Source organism: Podarcis filfolensis, assembly GCF_964270895.1.
Source record: "Podarcis filfolensis genome assembly, chromosome: W".
Lineage (NCBI taxonomy): Eukaryota > Metazoa > Chordata > Lepidosauria > Squamata > Lacertidae > Podarcis > Podarcis filfolensis.
This window is the reverse complement of record NC_139619.1, coordinates 41454491-41475306: the sequence shown is the minus strand read 5'-3', so window position 1 is coordinate 41475306 and position 20816 is coordinate 41454491. Positions and strand designations below refer to the sequence as shown.

General features: G+C 48.6%; 1 protein-coding gene across 1 annotated transcript in view; it reads right to left on the bottom strand.

Annotated features, from left to right (window-relative positions):
• Window positions 1-780: 780 nt before the first annotated feature.
• LOC310753747 (inositol polyphosphate 5-phosphatase OCRL-like) overlaps window positions 781-20816 on the bottom strand; it is a gene marked incomplete at both ends in the record, with an annotated part of 59218 nt that continues 39182 nt past the window's right edge. The window contains one exon of the mRNA XM_083595088.1: window positions 781-796. Within this exon, the coding sequence (XP_083451214.1) occupies window positions 781-796 (16 nt within the window). The remainder of the gene's footprint in view (window positions 797-20816) is intronic.

The following is a 20816-nucleotide window of genomic DNA, read 5'->3' as shown; positions in this document are numbered from 1 at the left end:
TTTCTGTGGAGTGCTGCCTCCCTCTGCTGGTGCAAGCTGTTTCTCCAGCAGAAAAATGCTGCCTGGTAGATTGGAAGTGGCCACCCCTCTTTCCCGAACCCATTCCATATGCATCCCGACCCCAACTATCAGGATTTGCCATCTGGCCTGACTCTACAGTGCTGCTGATACACAAGATAGGCAATAGCCTGCCACTCACTAACCTAACTGCAGCCTTGCGGGAAAAGAATATAAGAGCAGCCAGAGATTTTGTAGTCCAGCCTATTCACAAAAGCAGACCAGTCCCCTGCAGTGCACACCCTCCTACTCAAAACCAAGTCAGCTCACCGCCATAAACTGGGCCTCTTTCTCCTGCTTCACTTCTGAGATATTTCAGGGCAGGCTGGATTAAAGTCGGCTCACATTCCTGGCAAGGCTGTTTTCGTCCACGGAGTTTGTTCTATGAGACACATGAGCCAAATAGCCGAGGAGACAGTTTTTTAGCTGCCTGTCATTCATACACTTTATACTGAAAGTATTTCAGGGGCAGATGCTCTTTTTCTGCATGGAGGGTGGGGGTTTCCAAAGGGGCACTATTCAGACCTCCATTCATGGCTTATGAGTCGTAGCTGTGTGACAACTGCACATCATGCTGATGTGTTGAAGGGCTGATGTTGCACTTCCATGTAGAAGAGCTCGTTGGCATTATTTTAGGCTCTCTGTCAATTGACTTTGTGACATGATGGGGGGGGGGAGTTCTTATTTTTAGAGTATTTACCTGCAACCTATTATGTGGGAATCTCAAGGTACTTTATAACTAGGTCCGAAAATAGGCAAACATTGAAATGCAGCAGAATAAACAGGCCTACAGTAAAAAAATATCTTTCAAAGCCCATATTGGCTGGCAGCAGCATCCCCCCAAATCCATGATGGATAAACACTTTCCCCACATGGAGCAGAATTGCACCCATGTTGGCAAAGGCCTCCTTTCTAGAAGGGGGAGCAGAGGCTGCCCCCACCCACTGCTCTCTTCTCCCAGGCATCTGAAGAGACAAACAGCTCCCCTTCTCTACCTGGCTCCATCTCTCACCAGGCCCAAGCAGTATGGCCAGGGGTCAGGGATGGGGGCAGTTGTCCAAACCAGCTGGAGAGACTCAAGGAGGTATTACAGCCTCAAAGCCCTTTCCCTACCTCTCAATCTGGACTTACCTGGCCTTGCCCCTGGCCGCCTTTAGCCAGATCAGCTGTGCTCGGAGCTGGGACAGACCGCTCTGGAGACTTAGAGGTAGAGGAAACAGCCTGGGTCCCCGCAAAGGTGATCACACTTTTCCTACTCCCAGACTGCAGGCTAGAGAATGTCGCTGCACGCTGGTGACCCGTTCCCTGGGTGGTGCACTGGGAAGAAGAAACCTCATCCAGAGAAGGGAGGGAAGCACTTTGGCCAGTGCCATGGGGCCTTTCTTCGGAAAGCTGCTCGGGGACCTGCAATGGAGCACTGCCCAAGGAGGAGGAAATGTGGGAGGCCTGCTGGGAAGGCTGCTGGGACCCCGACTCTTCCTGGCTAAGGGAAGCAGCTCTTCCAGTGGTATCTCTGGGAACAGAGGGCATCAAAGTGAGCTGGCAATGAGAAGGCTCAGCCAGGTGGGAGCCGGAGGTCTCTGGGGTCGCACCCAGGGATTTGTTGGGCGAACTTTTCTTCTCCATTCTGTGGACACGAAGGCAAGTCTTCTGACCACTGTACCAGCTGGTTTCAAAGGCTATTTTTTATGAAAGCTTGAAAAACAAAGAAAACACAGTGTCAGATATCAAGCATTTTGAAAACATAAAAATGAAAAGAAACAGAAGACGAAAAGCTTTCTTCTTTGTTGCAAAGTAATGCCCAAGAATAAGCCCAGTGTAGGTAGGCCTTTTTACTCCTGGGGAAATCACCGGCAATTTCATGCCAAATGCAGCAGAGGGAAGGGGCACAGGAGCTGCTATGAAACAGACGATCCTCAAATCACAGCTGTTTGATGCAGGGATGGAATCAATCCTTTTGCTTCAGTAAAAACCTCAAGGGTCGTAGGTTGTGCTTAAATGAAGTGGATGGTGTTACAAAGGATCTCAAAATGAAAGACCGTTTTTCAATTTGAAAACTGTTGAATGATCTTTACCTATCCTGGGAACAGTACATGAAGAACTACATGAAGATGATGTACAGATGGTATACAACACCAGTGCAGTTAGGGAAAATGTTCAAAACTAGTTCAAATATATGTTGGAAGTGTAAGGAAAAGGAGGGAATATTTTATCATATGTGGTGGGAGTGTAAGGTAATTAAAACATTTTGGGAAATGATATACAATGAATTGAAGAAAATGCCCCATTTAACATTTGTTTAAAAACCCGAGGCATTTTTGTTGGGGATTGTAGGGAAAGATCTGCCAAAAAAGTTGAAAAACATCTTCATGTATGCGACAACGGCCGCGAGAGTTCTGGTTGCACAAGGATGGAAGACTGAAGAAACCCCAACTAAAGAATCATGACGAGAAAAGTTGATGGACTATGCAGAAGTGGCAAAATTGACATATAAGCTACAGGACAAGGATAACTGTGACTTTAAGGATGAATGGGAACCTTTTACAAAGTCTCTGAAGACGCAACAAAGTGAATTGGACTCCTTGGCAGGTTTTGAATAAACATCCACAATTTTTTTTTACTGATAATAATCAGCTCTACAGTTTGAGGATCTATACAACTTTGTAACATGCAGAAAACAGCAATATTAGAGAAATCAAAGACTGGAACTGAGGGAAGTTGGGAGGTGGAGTGGGGGGGTGGGTTCTGGGGGGGAGGGGGAAGGGGGAGGGAGGAAAAATGGGGGGGGGCTAAGGATATGTTTTTGGATAATATGTCTTGTTATAACTTTGAATATATATATTTTTTTAATATCCTGGGAACAGTACACCGCAGTGGTGGGCAGTTCCACAGACCCTCCTCCTCTGCTCAAAATGCATACAGACCCATCTTTGCGCGGGGAAGATCCAGACAAAAGGAGTCTGTTTTCAAAGTACCCGCGGAGGGGTTTCCATCCTCTTGCCTCCCCCGCCCCCCGATCACTGTTTCACTCCGAAAGGCGTCTCAGACCTGGGTGGAGCAGCCACAAATGACAGGCAAAGAGACAAGGTCCTGCCCAGATTCAGGCTTCCTCATGATCGTGTGGAATCTGTACACGTTTCTGTTGGCGCTTCCACTAGTGATTTATCTGTACAGGATCAGACTTCATTTCAGCCAACCACATCCTTCCTCTTCCCCCGACAGCATACTAGAGTTCATACGGATTTCAAAGCATGCTTTGGGAACTTGTATGCTTAGCTTTAAACTCCACAAAATTAGCCTATGGCTAGTGTTGCAGCAAGATCCGCAAGGGGAATGGAGGCCGTGCGCATTCTACTCCAGGAAACTCAGCAAGGCGGAACAGAACTACACCATCTGGGACAGGGAGTTGCTGGCCATTCATGCAGCCTTCAAGGCGTGGCGGCACTTCCTCGTTGGAGCCAGGCACACAGTGCAAGTCCGCACGGACCATAAGAACCTGGAGTACTGGCGCACGGCGCGGTTCCTAAACCAGAGACACATTCGCTGGGCGGAGTTCTTTGCGGATTTCGATTTCCGGATAGAATACATCCCGGGAGACAACAACGTCATGGCGGATGCACTATCCAGGAAGCCGCAGTATCTCGAGGAGGCGGCGCCGGTGGCGGCCAAGCACATTTTCGCACCGAAAGCGTGGGCGTGCGCTTCAGCTGCCGTGGACCTGGACGCGGTGCGTCGAGCGCTGCAGACGGATTTGTTCGCACAATCCAATATGGAGGAGGTGCGAAAAGGCACAGCGAAGGACGACGAGTTCCAGATACGAGACGGACTGCTCATCCACAAAGCGGCTCTCTACGTGCCCGGAGACGACCTCCGCGCGAAAGTCTTGCAGCAGCTACACGACGCGCCCAGCGCTGGGCACTTCGGCAAGGACAAAACGGCGGAATTAGTAACCAGAGACTTTTGGTGGCCCAAGGTGAGGGGAGAAGTCGCGGATTACGTCTCCAGGTGTGACACCTGCCAAAGGGCAAAGCCAGTACACAGGAAGCCGGCGGGTCTACTAGAACCCCTACAGACGCCGCTCGAACCGTGGGAGAGAATGGCCCTGGACTTTGTCACAGATCTGCCCAGCTCGCGAGGCAAAACAGCGGTGCTCGTGGTCGTAGACATGTTCACCAAGATGGCGCACTTTATTCCGTGCGCGAAGGTGGCCACAGCGGAACAGACCGCCAAGCTGTTCATAGACCACGTGTTCAAAGCTCACGGCTTGCCGCGGTCCATCCTGTCCAACCGGGGTCGCCAATTCGTCTCGAGCTTCTGGCAGAAGCTGCTGGGCATCCTGAACGTCAAGATCAACTTAGCGTCGGCACGACACCCGCAGACCAACGGACAAGCGGAGAGGGTCAACGCCATCATGCAGCAGTACCTGCGATGCTACGCCAATCAACAACCCTCGACCTGGGTGGACTACCTACCGCTGGCCGAGTTTGCCTACAACAACACGAAGCACGGGTCTAGAGGAGTGACACCGTTCTTTGCCAATAATGGGCGGCATCCGAGAACTTTCCCGGGGTTAGAGACGAAGGGGGAGGGGGAGCCAAGGGGAGCAGAGCACTTAGCAGCAGAGTTACAGGAGGTCCACGAGCAACTCCGAAGGCAATTGGAACTGGCGAAACACGCCTACAAAATGCAGGCAGACAAGCACAGGAGGGTCGGGGAGGACATCCAGGTGGGGGACTGGGTCTGGTTAGCAGCCCAGGCAGTGCCGGCCAGGACGCTAGCTAAGAGGAAGCTCAAACACAAGCAGCTGGGACCTTAGCAGGTCGCGGCGCAAATCAATCCAGTGGCCTTCCGGTTGACATTCCCGGAGGGCTCCAGAATGCACCCAGTCTTTCATAGGTCAGTGCTCACACCCTACAGGGAACCCCACAGGTTTCAGGCGACAGGGAACACGCCAGACCCACTTAATGATTCTCCGAAGAGGGAGGGGTCACGGAGGGCGACGCCACTCAACGAGGTCACGGAGATTTTGGACTCGAGGTGGGGGGAAGAGGGGGTGGAATACCTCCTCGCCAGGGAAGGTACCCCAGCCAGCGCCAACAGGTGGGTACCGTGCTATGCCGTGGAGGAGCACTATCTTAAAGACGAGTTCCATGCACTCTTCCCACACAGACCTATGCCGGCAGAGTATTTCGACGACTGGCTCTTCACACCCACACTGTCAGCCAGTACGTTCCAGGGTTTTTCATCAGCTGAAGAGACGACGCCGGACACTAGCTCCTCGGAGGGGTCACTCTCGGGGTTTGCCACAGACCGCTCCTATTGGTGGGACACTCAACCGGAGGTGGGGTGGCGCAGGGAGCTGCTGCGGGGACCTTTGCAAGCAGGCTCACCAGAGGTACCCGGGGGAGGGGAGGACATGGACGTGTTGGGGGAGGATCCTGGATTCAAGCACATCAGCAGAGAGATGGAAGCAGAGGAGATCGACGTCGACGAGCCCGTTGCGGTTGGGCCGGATCCAGCGGACCGGCTACACACCAGGGGGGAAGAATGGTATCCCGCACTCACACCCACAGCACTGGAGCACCCGGAACCCACATCCGAAGAGGGGGAGGGGGGAAGGGGGGGCTTCGAGGGGGGGATGGATGTCAGGGAATCAGGAGCAGGAGCACTGGGGAGAGAGGATTGGGAGAGCGAAGGGGAAGAATCCGAGGGCAGCGTAGGGGAGTATGACAGTGGCCCGAGAGATTCCATGAGCTTCTCCAGCGAATCAGAAGATTCCCAGAAGGGGGCGCCGATGGTCAGGGCAAGGGGGGTCCCAGGGGGGACGCACCAGAAACAAGGAGCCAGAGGGGAACCCCAAAGCAGCAGTGGAGGATCGGGACCAGTTTCCCCACCAGAGCGTAGTGGGGGGGAAGAGTCACATGTGTCAGGGCCAGCGTCTCCTCCAGAGAGGGAGTCAGGGCTGACCACGCCTCCATCGGAGAGTGGAGGAACGGAAGGGAGGTCAGTTGCAGCTAGCCCCCCCGAAGGGGGAAGCAGTGACAGCAGCAGTGAAACGGTCAGGAGGAAAGCTGCTGGCTGGGCGCGCGCGCCAAGTTCAAATGTGCAGGCGCGGGGGACAGCAGGAGACCCGGATGGGGAACCAGCTCCTAAAGCCCGCCGGAGGGAGGGAGACGGCTCAGGGGAATCAGCCTCAGAGGAGGCTAGAAGGGGCGAGACCCCGGCGGGCAGGCGGACCCAGAGGAGGAAAGAGCAGCGAAAAAGGTGGAGCAAGGCTAGAATCTTAAATTGGTGTCAAGGGGGAGGAGACTCAGACGGAGCATCAGCGGTCTGACAGTTGAGACGTAGAGCTGCGCGCTGCGGCTCTGGAAGTGAAACTGAACTTCAATAAAGACTTTTGTACTTAACAACGAAGTAGCGTTGGTCCTTTGTGAGCTGGGACCTAGGGTAGCTCTGACAGCTAGGATGCTATTTATCAAAGTCTGTGTCCATTAAGATATGGTCAGATACAAGTATGCTTTCCCCCTTGATATACAATTATTATTTTTAAAATTGCATTCAACCTTTTACTATTTAAACAGCTTATACACCACTTGACTATAATCATCTCTGAAGTGACACACGAGAAATACATTGCAGAAAAAGTTAACATTGAAGACATCAGACTTCCGTTAAAAAGACCTGCTGGCATAAAAAAAGGATTCGGTAGGTGCTGGGTGCTCTGCCTGATGCTCTCAACTGACAAGATGTAGGTGTGGTTGAATCAAATGGGAACAGTGACCACAGTGCTATCAAATTCAACATACACAGTATGGAAGTGGACAATTGCTAAGGAAATCCAGAACAGTCACATTTGACTTCAAAAGAGGAGACTTCCTCAAAATGAGGGATTGGGTAAAAAGGCAGTTGAAGGGGGAAAGTCAAGGATGGTGAGCCCTTCTGTGCTCCAGAGGGCCTGGGTGGCCTCATTCCCCTCTTGTTCTGAGCACTGCAGAGGGAGGCAAACATGTCCTTCCTGGGGGCTGGTCCCTCCCCGCCCTGTTCCTGGAGGGCAGCAGGAGGAGGGGGCTGCTGCAGCTGCCTCCTTTGGGGGCATGGCTCACCTTGCCTGCTCCTGCCCTCCTCCAACACACACAACCTTACCTGCCTCAGCCATCCATGGGGGCTTGAGAGTGTGTGAGCAGACTTTGTCATGGGAGGAGGCAGGCCTTGCAGAGGAGGAATGCTGGGGGCAGGCATTCAAACTCAGCCCTGAAGCTCACTGGGTGACCCTGGGCCAGGCACTCACGCTCAGCCTAACCTACCTCAAAGGGTTGTTGTGAGGATAAAATGGGGGGGGGGGGAGGGAGAACTCTGCACACCAACTGGACCTCCTTGCAGGAAATGGGGGCTATAAATGTAATTGTGTTATTTGTACCCCACCCACCTCACTGGGTTTCCCCAGCCTCTCTGGGCGGCTTCCAACACATATTAAAACAACAAACATTCAAAGCCCCCCTATAAAGGGCTGCCTTCCAGAGGTTTGATAGTTGCTCATCTCCTTGTCACCTGTAGGGAGGGCGTTCCACAGAGAGGCTGCCACCACCGAGAAGGCCCTCCCTCTGCCTGGTTCCCTGCAACCTCGCTTCTCGCGGGGAGGGAACCACCAGAAGACCCTCGGAGGAGGACCTCCGGGCTGAAGGATGGGGGTGGAGATGCTCCTTCAGGTATACTGCGCTGAGCTTCCTGACCTAACATTTGCCTCGCTTAACATAATTAATTAGTAAGTGAAGTTTTCCTCTTCCATTCAAGCAGTACAGGAAGTAAGAACGTGCAAAAAGGAGTACTACTTCTAGAATTCCCAGCTCCTGACATAAAACAGCACAAAGGTTGCCTTTTCTTGACCATCAATCACCTGCGCAAAGTCCCTACACCACCCCCTATTGTGCTTCATTACAGCCCCATCGGTCAGGCCGGACACTGAGGTCCAGCGCTGAGGGCCTTCTGGTGGTTCCCTCATTGCGAGAAGCGAAGTTACAGGGAACCAGGCAGAGGGCTTCTCGGTAGTGGCGCCCGCCCTGTGGAATGCCCTCCCACCAGATGCCAAAGAAATAAACAAGTATACGACATTTAGAAGACACCTGAAGGCTGCCCTGTTTCGGGAAGCTTTTAATGACTGATGTTTTAATGTATTTTTAATCTTTTGCTGGAAGCCGCCCAGAGTGGCTAGGGAAACCCAGCCAGATGGGCCGGGTAGAAATAATTAAAAAATATAATTATTAAATTATTATACGCGTTAGAAACAGAATTTGAAGGGGCAGTCTTTTCTGGCATTGCCAAATGAAGCTGCTGACCCATTTCTAAGTCCTAAAATCCACAATTTCTCTGAATGCCTGAAAAACCCAGTGGTGCAGGACCTCCTAGCATGCCATCTGCTGGGGAACATTTCCTAGCACTTGGCTGGGAGCTGCTGCAGCGCTATAGTCAGGAAAGGCTTTCTGTATATCGGTAAGTCCCAACAGTTGAATAGGAACCTTCAAAAACAATGTATGTATTTGTATCTCATATGTTTTAAGCTATTTCACATGTCCACCAAGCACGAGAAACTGTCCCTTCATCTTCTTGACATTTCCAACAAATATTTGGTATGTTTACATGTATTCTAAATAACTTCTCGGGAGTTAGATGCCAACAATACTGAAATATATATATATTTAAAAGTCTATTTTAAGTCATAACTCAATTATTATTTTAACTCTTTAGTCCACATATGTTACCACTATTCCAACGGTACAATATAACCAAAAAAAGAGAAAATCTTGCCCCTTTAATCATGCACTTTTTAATCTGTTCCTCTTCCATTTAGGATTTCAACAAAAGTTTGTACATTTTTGATATCACATGATGTGCACAATTGTATCTCAAAACCCGTCTTCCACTCTTCCGTACCCCAAGTCTTCATTTCCAACTAGAATCTCTCAATCAATCAATCAATCAATCATTTATTTGTATGTTGCCTTTCCAAATTTCAAACCATGTGCAAGGCAGCTTACAAAAAAATTAAAATATTACATAACTGCAAACATAACAAAACTAGTCGTAAACAATGAACAAAATATCAAAAAGTACACAACGAAATTGAAAAAAAATCCACATAAATAATAAGATTCCATGGAAATCATATAATCCAAACTAAAGAGATAAAAAATTATCATCAGCAACAGCAACCCCCCCCCCCCGGAAAAAGAACCCATAAACAACACCCCAACCCTCTTTTATTAAGTGTAAAAGAGAAACCCCTTGTTTAAATTTTACAATCTCCCCGTTTCCACTTTAAGAACTCTCAGTAGATTAACCATTTCTCTTTATCCGTCACCCTTTTGTCTATAAAAAGGGTCTTCTGGTGAAACAGAGCCTTTGTGTATAAACTAACTTTATATCTATTTTCAGATTCTTAATACGCCACACACGTCTAATACAGTGGTTCTCAAGGTGCGCATTTACTCTGACTTGATCTACCACAAATATCCAAGCCATCTAACCCTGAAATCCTAACCTTCTAATTCCAAGTCTCTTCTTTCTCAATATCCCCCATTCCGTTAACCGCACCAAGCAACAAGCTGTAAAATGCAAGTTTAAAACGCAAGCTTTCCTTTGCATCTCGCAGAACTTTAAATGTAATTCGTGGTTTTTTCACCTGTCCTCCAAACTTCGGTCTTTTTGCCATCCTTTAAATGGGAAATCAATAGTCGAGCCATACTTTTTGGTAAAATGTTCGTCTGGATCCCGGAAGTCCTACCTGAGAAGAACAATAGGAGTGTCCGCTAGCGCCAGCCACTTCTCCTTCTGCAAGCAGCGCCACCCGAATTCCCGCCTGGGATGAGCCGCTAAACTCAGCCGCCGGAGAACGACTGGGGCGGGCGGCAAGTGGGAGGGGGAAGTTGTGTGCTTCTGTCCCGTCAGAAAAGTGCTGGTCCTCCCCGGAGGCAGCCTGCTTGCAGAAAAGGGGGCTGGGCTGCCTCAAAGCCCGTCAAGGCCACAGGCTGCTAGCATGACTCATCCCGGCTTTATCATCTGAGGGGAAAGGGTGCGTGGTCTTAAATGCTGGCCTTGGCAACTTGGCTGAGCCACCTTGGGCCAGCTTAGCCTCCCTCACAGAGGGTTGTTCTGAAGATACACTCAGGAAAACACCCGAGGCATGAAGAAGAAGAACGAGGAGAGTCTGGAAAGGGGGGTGGGGAGCGCTCCCACCCCAGCCGCTCCAGGATGGGAAGTGCGTCCCAGGGGAAGCGGGATTCAGGCGGAGGAGGACGTCGGGTTGGGTGGGGGTTGCCAGGAGCAGCACAATGTCCTTCGAACCCCCGGCTTCCACTCTCCAGGCAGGCACCCAATGTGGCCAGCTGGCACTCCAGCCTTGGCGTGCAGATCCCGGGTTCAGCCCCAGATCTCTGGAGCGGAAAGGCTCTTGGGCGTGAATATGAAAGGCAGCATCTGTCAGAATAGGTCATACTGAGCCAGTACAGATGAACGTGACTATTGGTTCGCTTCCTCTGCTATCTGCCTTTTTGGGCACCTCAGAGGTGGCAGAGAGAGGCAGGGGAGAGACTCCGGCCTCTACAGAAGGCTGCACCCCTTTCCTCCATGTCCCCACCCCAACTCTTAGGACCAGAAGCAAGAGACAGCTTTGCTGAGCACGTGCCCCTTCCCAGGGAGATGCAACTCTGCACTACTGTTCCCTGAATTGCTCGCGAAGCCATACTCCAGGCTCCAGGCTCTTATTGTCACAGCCCTGCAGGATCAGACCAAGGCCCATCTAGTCCAGCTCTCAGCAGCCCAGCAGATGTCCAAGGGAAGCCCCAAGCAGACTCCAAATGCAGCCCCACTCTCCCCACTGGGGACACCCGCAACTGGTAAGCAGAGGTAGAGTGCCTCTGCGGCTGGAGGTGCAACATGGTCTAACCCTCCATGAATTTGACGAATCCTTTCTTAAAGCCATCCCCGTCAGTGCCTCTGGAAGGAGGAAATTTCAGTGTCACTAGGCACTCTGTGTCTGGCCTGAATCTGCCATCATTCCGCTTTCTTAAAGAGATCCAGGTTCTGATATTATGAGGAGGAAACATCGCTCTGCACCTTTCCCACATCATGCATACTTCTATGATGTCCCCACTTCCCCCCCCCCTCGCAAAGCCCCAAAGCCTCCTACATTGTAAGCCTTCCTTACAGGGGAATCATCAGAACCACCTGTGCTGCAGAGCTTCTGGCTGCAGGCGACTCATGGAGATTTGCATTGACTGCTGCAATGCACCCCTAATGATTCAGATTGTATCATTATAGTGTCATTGTGTTGATTTGTTATTGATATATTAAAGGGGCCTGGGACTTGCCTGTCCATTCCCAACAGCAAGGGCCCCTCGCCAGTTGGCTTGCTTCCTCTGAGGCCGCCTCAGCTCCTGGCAGCCCACACCCCCTGGCCAGCCCCAGAGGCACCATTCTCTGGGGGAGAACAGCTGGGCAAGCCTTGGGGAGGCAGAGATGGCATCCGAGGAGGGAGGGAAGGAAAGAGGGACAGAGGCCAGTGTCTCCCGCGGCACCCCGACCATCATTCAAGGCACCCCAGCTGCCACAGCACACTGCTTGAAAACCACTGCAGAACTGGGATGGGAAAGGTTTCTAGTCCAACTAACTGGTCTGGAGAAGAGGAAAGGCAGCCATGCTTGCTCCTTTGTCTTCTCCGAGGAGACTTCCAGCCTGACTTCTCATCTTGAGGCCCCAGCGAGAAGTGGGAAGTGGAGGAGGAGGAGGAGGAGGAAGCATCCCCAGAAGAAGTGTGCTCCCCACCAGTAGGTGCTTCCACCCCCCACTCCTAAATCTGCTTCCAACAGATACTGGGGGGGGGGGCATCCTGCACCATCTGGTCAATTCCTGGTGTTAGGAGAATTAGAAGGTCTAAGATATAAACACATACATAAATACCGTAAGTAGTTCTCATCACAAAAGAATATGCAGGTAAACCCATGAACAGACAGGTAAACCCATCAACAGGTTTCCTGCCAGACAGGAGTCTGCTGTAGGCCGCCCCTTCTGTGATTTATGTATCGTTTTTCGCTGTATCGAATCGTATCCTTTTTGCTGTATCTTTCTCATTGACTTTAAGAATGGATCTGAATGTATTTTTCCTCAAAATGCTGTACTTTTTCTTGGTCAAATTTGAAGCTTTCCTTGTTGGGTCGAATTGCAGCTATAAAGATGAATGTATTGCCTAGAATGCTGTTTTTGTTTCAAACACTGCAAATTGTGGACAAGATGGATTGTTTCAAGAAGTGGCAGAAAGATATCTCTAGATTTGTCTGGCAGGGCAAGAAGCCCAGAATAAAATTTAAGATATTAACTGATGCAAAGGAAAGGGGTGGATTTGCCCTGCCAGACTTTAAACTTTACTATGAATCAGCAGCATTCTGCTGGTTGAAAGACTGGCTGCTTCTTGAGAACACAGACATTTTGGATTTAGAAGGTTTTAACAATGTTTTCGGGTGGCATGCATATTTGTGGTATGACAAGGTTAAAGCACATAAAGCATTTAAGAACCATATTGTCAGGAAAGCTTTGTTCAATGTTTGGATAAGATATAAGGATCTATTGGAAAACAAAACACCAAGGTGGCTGTCACCAATGGAAGCAAAAGCCCAGAAAAAGCTCAGTATGGAGGCCAAATGGCCGAAATATTGGGAAATTTTGGAACAAGAGGGAGATAGACTAAAACTGCAGAGTTTTGAGAAACTAAAAAACAAAGTGCGAGATTGGCTTCATTACTATCAGATAATGGAGGCATATCATTTGGACAAGAAAACTGAAAACTGTATATCATGAAAATGATATACAGGTGGTACATGACCCCAGTCAAGCTTGCAAAAATATATCACTTGCCTGATAATAAATGTTGGAAATGTAAAGAAAATGAAGGTACATTCTTTCACCTTTGGTGGACGTGCCCAAGAATCAAGGCTTTCTGGGAGATGATATATAATGAAATGAAAAAGGTATTTAAATATACCTTCCTGAAGAAACCAGAGGCCTTTCTTCTGGGCATTGTCGGCCAATTGGTGCCAAAGAAGGACAGAACTTTTTTTACGTACGCTACAAGAGCAGCAAGAATACTTATTGCAAAGTATTGGAAGACACAAGATTTACCCACTTTGGAAGAATGGAAGATGAAGATGATGGACTATATGGGATTGGCAGAAATGACTGGCAGAATCCGGGACCAGGGAGAAGAGGCGGTGGAAGAAGATTGGAAGAAATTTAAAGACTATCTACAGAAATATTGCAAAATTAATGAATGTTAGAAGGTTGTTGGATAGAAATTAAGTGGTTTCCAGCTGTAATGCTTTAAGAATATGGAAGAAGGGTATGGTGTTGGATTGGAAATAAGTGGTATTAGTAACAAAGTTAATAAGAATATGCAAAAATGAATTGATAATGGATGAAAATACTGAGTTATAAAATGTCAAGATATAGAGATAAGATAAATGAAAGAGGGTAAGGATTTGCTGATTTGATTATTTAAATGGGAATACAAGAAGGGGAGGTGTGAGGAAGTCAAAGAAACAAGCAAATGAGTTTTAAATTATGAAAAAGAATTGTTTTTAATTTTTTGTATCTTTTTTTGTGTGTGTTTATTCTTATTTTTTTCTTGTTTTTTTATTATGTGTTTCTGCATATCTGTTTTTTGTAAAATCTTAATAAATATTTCTTTAAAAAAAATAAATGCAGTACTTTTCTAAATGTATCCAAATGTATCCGCATGGGTTTTTGTATTTCCCCCCAATCTCATCGCCTAGAGAATGTTCCGTAAATGTAACAATCACTTGTTCCAAATGTATTTGATTCAAATGTATTTAAGGCCCCACTTTTCACATGGTGTCTTGTTGTGTGGTCGGAAAGTACTCTTTATTGTTTGATTTGGGTTAATGTCAGAATAAAAGCGAGTTCCTTCAAAATAACACATTCCTTTTTATCTTACCAATTTCTCATATTGTAAGAAGCGGAAGAAGAAACCATAGAGAGCATTCATATTTTCCTTCTGATCAATGAAGTCAAACGTTACAATTATCCATTTTAGAATGAGCACCTATAGGGAGAAGACAGATCTCAGTAAGCCAAAGCAAGGCCAAGACAACATACCCCTTCTGGAATATGCTCAGCGTGTACAACATCTAGCTGAATCATCACCAGGATAACTACGTCAGACTGGGGGAAATATCATTCTTCAGAACCAAGACATCATTACCATGCTTTCCAAGTTACCTGAAAGTCAGTAGAACACTTGCGAGCACAGAGCCAAGACACAGCTGAAAGAAGAGAATCCTACAAACTTTGGGGTTTGTAGATGGTTGTAAAGGTTGCTGAAAGGTTTCTAGTTCACTAGTTGGAAACAGCTTCCAGGCTAGGCAGGACCAAGGTTGATTTGTAACTGTTGCTGTCTGCCTGCTTGCCATTGTGCATATTTGTAAACCATTTTTGCCAAAATATATCCATCTGCAATAGTAGTTTCTGGAAGCAGACCCTGCAAGAGTGCACACTCCATGAAGTCCATTTGAAGAGTGTTACGGAATGGAGGGGGGGCATATGAACGAAATCTTACTCCCGAGTAAGAGACGTGGAGCCCGAGGCGATGACCTCAAGGGAACCCTGCCACACTAGGACTCCCCTCGCCCCGTCACAACGTTGCACCAAGCACCGCACAAAAGTCCAAAACCCCGAGAAGAAAGCGCCATTTCTGACCCCGTATACACGATCAATGTATTTGATGAATGAACAATGTATTTGCATGAGGATGCGCTCTAGCCAATCAGATGGCGTTGAATGTAGCCCTTCAGCCAATCGCAGCAATGCCATGGCTCTGCAGAGGCAGCTCAGCTCCAGCTGTTTTGCACGCTCCACTGAGCGCTGACAAGGTGATGACAGCTCCCGCTGCGAGAACAACGGACTGAGTCAATCGAAACCTCCTTACCCTGTTAATCCAATCAAAACTAGATGTTGTTCAGTCGTTTAGTCGTGTCCGACTCTGCGTGACCCCCTGGACCAGAGAAGAAGAAGAAGAAGAAGAAGAAGAAGAAGAAGAAGAAGAAGAAGAAGAAGAAGAAGAAGAAGAAGAGGAGGAGGAGGAGGAGGAGGAGGAGGAGGAGGAGGAGGAGGAGGAGGAGGAGGAGTTTGGATTTCATATCGTGCCTTTCACTCCCCTTCAGGAGTCTCAAAGCGGCTAACAATCTCCTTTCCCTTCCTCCCCCACAACAAACACTCTGTGAGGTGAGTGGGGCTGAGAGACTACAAAGAAGTGTGACTGGCCCAAGGTCACCCAGCAGCTGCATGTGGAGGAGCGGAGACTCGAACCCGGTTCCCCAGATTACGTGACTACCGCTCTTAACCACTACACCACGCCAGGCCCTCCTGTCTTCCACTGCCTCCCGCACTTTGCTCAAACTCATGCTGGTAGCTTCGAGAACACTGTCCCACCATCTCGTCCTCTGCCGTCCCCTTCTCCTAGTGCCCCCCATCTTTCCCAACATCAGGGTCTTTTCCAGGGAGTCTTCTCTTCTCCTGAGGTGGCCAAAGTCTTGGAGCCTCAGCTTCAGTATCTGTCCTTCCAGTGAGCACTCAGGGCTGATTTCCTTCAGAATGGATAGGTGTGATCTTCTTGCAGTCCATGGGACTCTCAAGAGTCTCCTCCAGCAGCAGAATTCAAAAGCATCAATTCTTCGGCGAATGTGAGCGGTATTGGCTTAGGCATTGATTGGACCTGACTATATCTGACTCCTGCCCATTGTGCAGTAAGTCCCAGTAAGGGTAAGCCACCGGTAGGGGGAGCCCTGTCGATGCGAGCCAACTCAAGCTCCCCCTGGTGCTCCCGTCGGGGTCGTGTCAAGGCCTTAGTCCCCCAGCCGGGCTTCAGACTAGATCAACACCCCCGGATTCCTTTAACGGAATACCCTTAAGCATGGAGGGGCAGGTGATGGCCACACCTCCCCTCCCCCACACAAGGTCAAACAATGCCTAACCGCAACCCTAACAAAGTTGTGACGATTGCTACGAGGTAGGCGAAAACCAAGTGTCCAGTGCCAATTTGCCAAGTGGTAAAATTCCTACCAGGCCCCTCGGACAACCAAGGCGACCAACCAAAGTCCATAGCAAGGCCATTGCCTAACCTGCAAAATAGGGAGGGTGGGCGGGCCAAAGAGGAAGTTCTCTGGGGGTTGGCTGGCCCGGCTCTGACGTGGCCGGGATCCCATAGGCAACGGGGGACAGAGTCCCCCGCCCCTGGTGGGGAGTGGGTGGCCACGTGGTCCACCACAACTCCTCCCCACCGGGAAGTGGAGCGGATTTCCCAAGACATATCCTGTATTTGCATGTTACCCCAACACATTCCCCCTATGTTAACCATGTATAACCCTCCCCTTTTCTGGTGGAGTGCTGATGTTTAGCGAACTGTCTGCTGGGATAAGATAGGAACTTTTAAAAGTCCTTGTCACCCCGTTCTCGGGGTTCAATTCCTCTCTGAACCTGTTGCGCGATAAACTTTGGTCTCCACTATTTGCTCCGGTTGGTGGCTGGACTCCTTCTTTGTTCCGCAGGGACCCACGGGCTCTGAGCAGCCTCCCATCTGGATTTTTCCGTAACAACAGAAACTCGACTAACCCTCTTGAGAGAAGAAAGGTGGCTTTTGCTCCCGCTGCAATGTTGTAATCTAAATAAGCACATCTTCCTACAAGTGAATAGTAGCCACCTATCTGGGGGGAAATAAAGTGGTATGCTGAGAGACATGGTTACGGTGGAGAGCAAATCTGTGTTCCACAATCCGAACATCCCGAGAGAAACCAGGTGGCAGCTTTTTTTTACTGTGTCCACAGAACTCAATGAAAGCCTGTGGGATGTAAACAAAGGAGCAGTTAATGACAACATTCCTAGAGTGTACATGTTAGAGTGGGCTCTCCTTAGTCTGGAAAGTACGACTGAGGGAATTGGCTGGCTCAGGGGGCGTGACCAGCCCTATTTATCGCTGGCGCAGCCGGGGATCTCCCTCTTTTGCCGGACTTGGTTTTTCGCCTACCTGGGGGGGGGGGGTTGCGAGTTGATGTGCATCAGCAGGACTCCCTCTACTGGTGGTTAACCCTTCCCGGACTTCAAGCGGACAGGCTGAAGCCGGATAGTCAGTTAGGACCAATGCCTAAGCCAATACCACTCATCACCTGTAACCAATAAAGTTGTGGCCATATTTAGCCCATTAACCTGAAATAATTGTGTCATGTGTCTTTATTTCCACTTTGGAACTCGCCACGCAATAGGGCTCTTTTTGTTTTTTTATGCACCCACAGACCCCAAACGGCTCTCCACAGGAACACAGTGGTGCATCTCATGTATGGGGGGGGGGGGATTCCAACACTCCCCCCACCCCCAGCAAAGGAAAGATATGAGAAGCATTTCCAGCATTTAAAAGAGCCCTCAGCATAATGCTTTTAGGACAGCAGCCCTGCCTGGAGAGCGAAGGGGGCTGCTAGGAAGGTTGTCAAAGCATCAAGGCATAGATGAGCCAAAGAATGCAATGAAAACTCTCTTAGAGTCAGAGTGACTGACAGGAAGACTGACAGAACCCCTGTCTGTTGCAGTTGATGGCTGAAGAGTTGAGAAACGGAGAAGGGGTAGAGAGAGGGGGGTGTATAGTGGCTAGAATTCTGGACTAGGAGGACCTGGGAGATCCGAGTGCAAATCCCCACTCAGTCATGAAGTGCACTGTTTGATGTTGGGTCCAGTCACTCTCATCCTAGCCTGCCTAACAGGTTTGTTGTGAGGGGGAAAACAGGGGGAAAGGCAAGCCATAAATGCCACCTTGAACTGCTTGGATGAAAAGTGGGCTACGAATGTAATAAAAAGCATCCCAAAATAATGATCATGGAAGGTACCCTGGGGATCATCTAGTCCAACCCCCTGCAATGCAGGAATATGCAGCTGTACCTTATGGGAATCGAACCTGCAACCTTGGTGCTATCTGCAGCTCCCTCTAACCAGCTGAGCTGCAATGAGATTTGAGGGAGAATGGGAAGGCAGGTGGGAAGAGAAGTTAAGCTGTTCAGGAAGGGGTTGAATTCCATGGGGATGCTGGCCGTGTGGGGGACCCCAAACCCTCGCCCCAGAAGATTACAAAAAAGAAGCAGTCGAAATCCTACTTACAGATTCACGATGCTGGCCATCTCTTCAGGTGAAATCCCCTCCTGTTTAAACTCAACTGCTTTAAAATGCTCACACAACACTAACTCTGACCCTTGCCTCTAACCCTATTGCTACTCCTCTCTGTCTAAAACATACAGGAAAATATGTGCACAAAATATACAGATGAAAATGAAATGATAAAGTGAAAGCATTTGTTGAAATACAGTAGAGAACTCACGCCTCCCGAGTTGAGGGAGGCCTTGCTTTGCATGCAGGAGATCCCAGGTTCAGTCCAGGATCTCCACCAGACAGGGCTGGGACTGCCCCCTGTTTGAAAACCCTGCAGCGCTGCTGCCAGTCAGTGTAGGCAGTGCTAAGCTAGATTGACTCTGTCAAGTGCAACTTCCTATGAATGCTCCTCTTATACGATTTCTCGAAACACAAGCAAGCTACCTTATCAACGAGTTGTGAGAGTTCATTCATGGCTTTTAACAAACAGCAGAAACCATTTTATTATTTCTATGTGAGTACAGAAATCCTGAATATGAAAGGAAGGAAACTTCCTGCCTCTGCAATAAAGGCAGCTGCACTGCTAGGTGAGCTGTCCCGATGCCAACTGAAACAGACCCTCCAAAGATTCAAAGGTGAAAAGGGAATTTTGAGCATCTGAGCACAACTGGGCCGTCTTCTGCGTTAACGTGAAGTGCAGGAAGTGATTGCCTTGAGCAGGGGTAGGCAACCGAAGGCCCGGGGGCCGGATGCGGCCCAATCGTCTTCTCAATCCGGCCCACGGACAGTCCGGGAATCAATGTGTTTTTCCATGAGTAGAATGGGTCCTTTCATTTAAAATGCACCTCTGGGTTCTTGGTGGGGCATAGGAATTCGTTCATTTTCTCTCTCCAAATTATAGTCCGGCCCCCCACATGCTGTGAGGGACGGTGGACCAGCCCACGGCTGAAAAAGGTTGCTGACCCCTGGCCTTGAGCCTCCTCAGGACTGGCGCAGGGGCCGTGCATTTCAGGGTGCCAGCCAAGGCCCCTGCCCCAGTACTGATTGCTGATTCTACTGAGTCCATCAGTATATTGTTGTGAAGTGACCTGGCATTTTTAATGAAGTGCAATATAGGCTTGTCTTACATCTTTAACAACAACAACAACACAGTAAATTGCACAGAAGAATTCCATGTTGCCTGTGGGAGCGGCTGGGTAGACCTCTTTGCAGCTGCATGATCCAGGCATTTGATCTATAAGCAACTGGTCAATCTTCATAATTGGCTCTGACTTCGTGTAGGAGATGGAACGCATTCTTCTATTTCTCACCCCCGTATTCCACCCCCACCCCCCTCCTCCTATACTCGGACGGTGCCGACTACTCATCTCTACAGAGTGAAATGTTTATGAGTCCTGCAGATCTAGTCTCAGACGTCAAACCTCTACCCCAAAGACGGGGGAGCCTGTGACATTTCTTTGGACTGCTATATGCTGAAGTGAACAAATGTTTTGTCTGAAACCCTTGAGAGCTTCTGTGGGCCGCCCGAGAGAGCACTGGGCTAGAGGGATCATGGGGATGACTTGTTCCACAACAGCAGATGGCATGCAGAAATTTAAACTGTAGCAAAGGGAGGTAAACTGTCTAGCTAGCTAGCTAGCTATGTCTTGCTGAAAGTGCATGCACTCCTCTTAGCCAAAGCCCCAATAACTGCAAGCGTGGAGCCACACAAACACGCCTGATCTCAACACTGTCTTGGGGGAAACTCCCGATGCTGGAAAATTCATGTGCTCAATTTCTGCACATTGAGACAGGAGCCAAAGAAAGCACACACAGAGTAGGGGGGCTCATAAAAAAGGTTTCTTTGGGAGGGGGTGGGTTGAGGTTTGCTCCGATGTGAAAGCTAAAGAGCAGGCTTTCACAGAGAAAGGAGCAGAGTGAGGCGGAAACTACTGGGACCCGTGCTTTCCTTTTTTAAAAAAAATAATTTTTTTATTAGAGTTTTACAAAAAAGAAAAATAAAAATTCACAGAATAGAAAACCATAGATAAAAATAAACATTACAAAAAAGAAAACACAAAAAATACACAAAGAAAAACAACAGCTAATTAAGAAAAACGAAGTTTAGAAAAAGAAAAAAAACAAATCCATTTTTCCCAGTATCCTCAAATTCATGTGCTTATGTTCTTGACCTCCTCACACCTCCCCCTTTTTGTGTTCCCGTTTACATACTTAATTCAGCAAATTCTTACCCTTTTTCAAATATTTTAACTTTGTACCATAACATCGATATTTTCAACCATTTATCAATACATTTTTTACATAATCTTATTAACTTTTGTCACTAATTACCACTTATTACCAATCCAAGCATAGTTTTAACATTCATTAATTTTATAGTATTTCTGAAGATAGTCTTTAAATTTCTTCCAGTCTTCTTCCACCAACTCTTCTCCCAGGTCTCGGATTCTGCCAGTCATTTCCGCCAATTCCATATAATCCATCAGCTTCATCTGCCACTCTTCCAGGGTGGGTAGCTCTTGTGTCTTCCAATACTTTGCGATGAGAATTCTTGCTGCTGTTGTTGCATA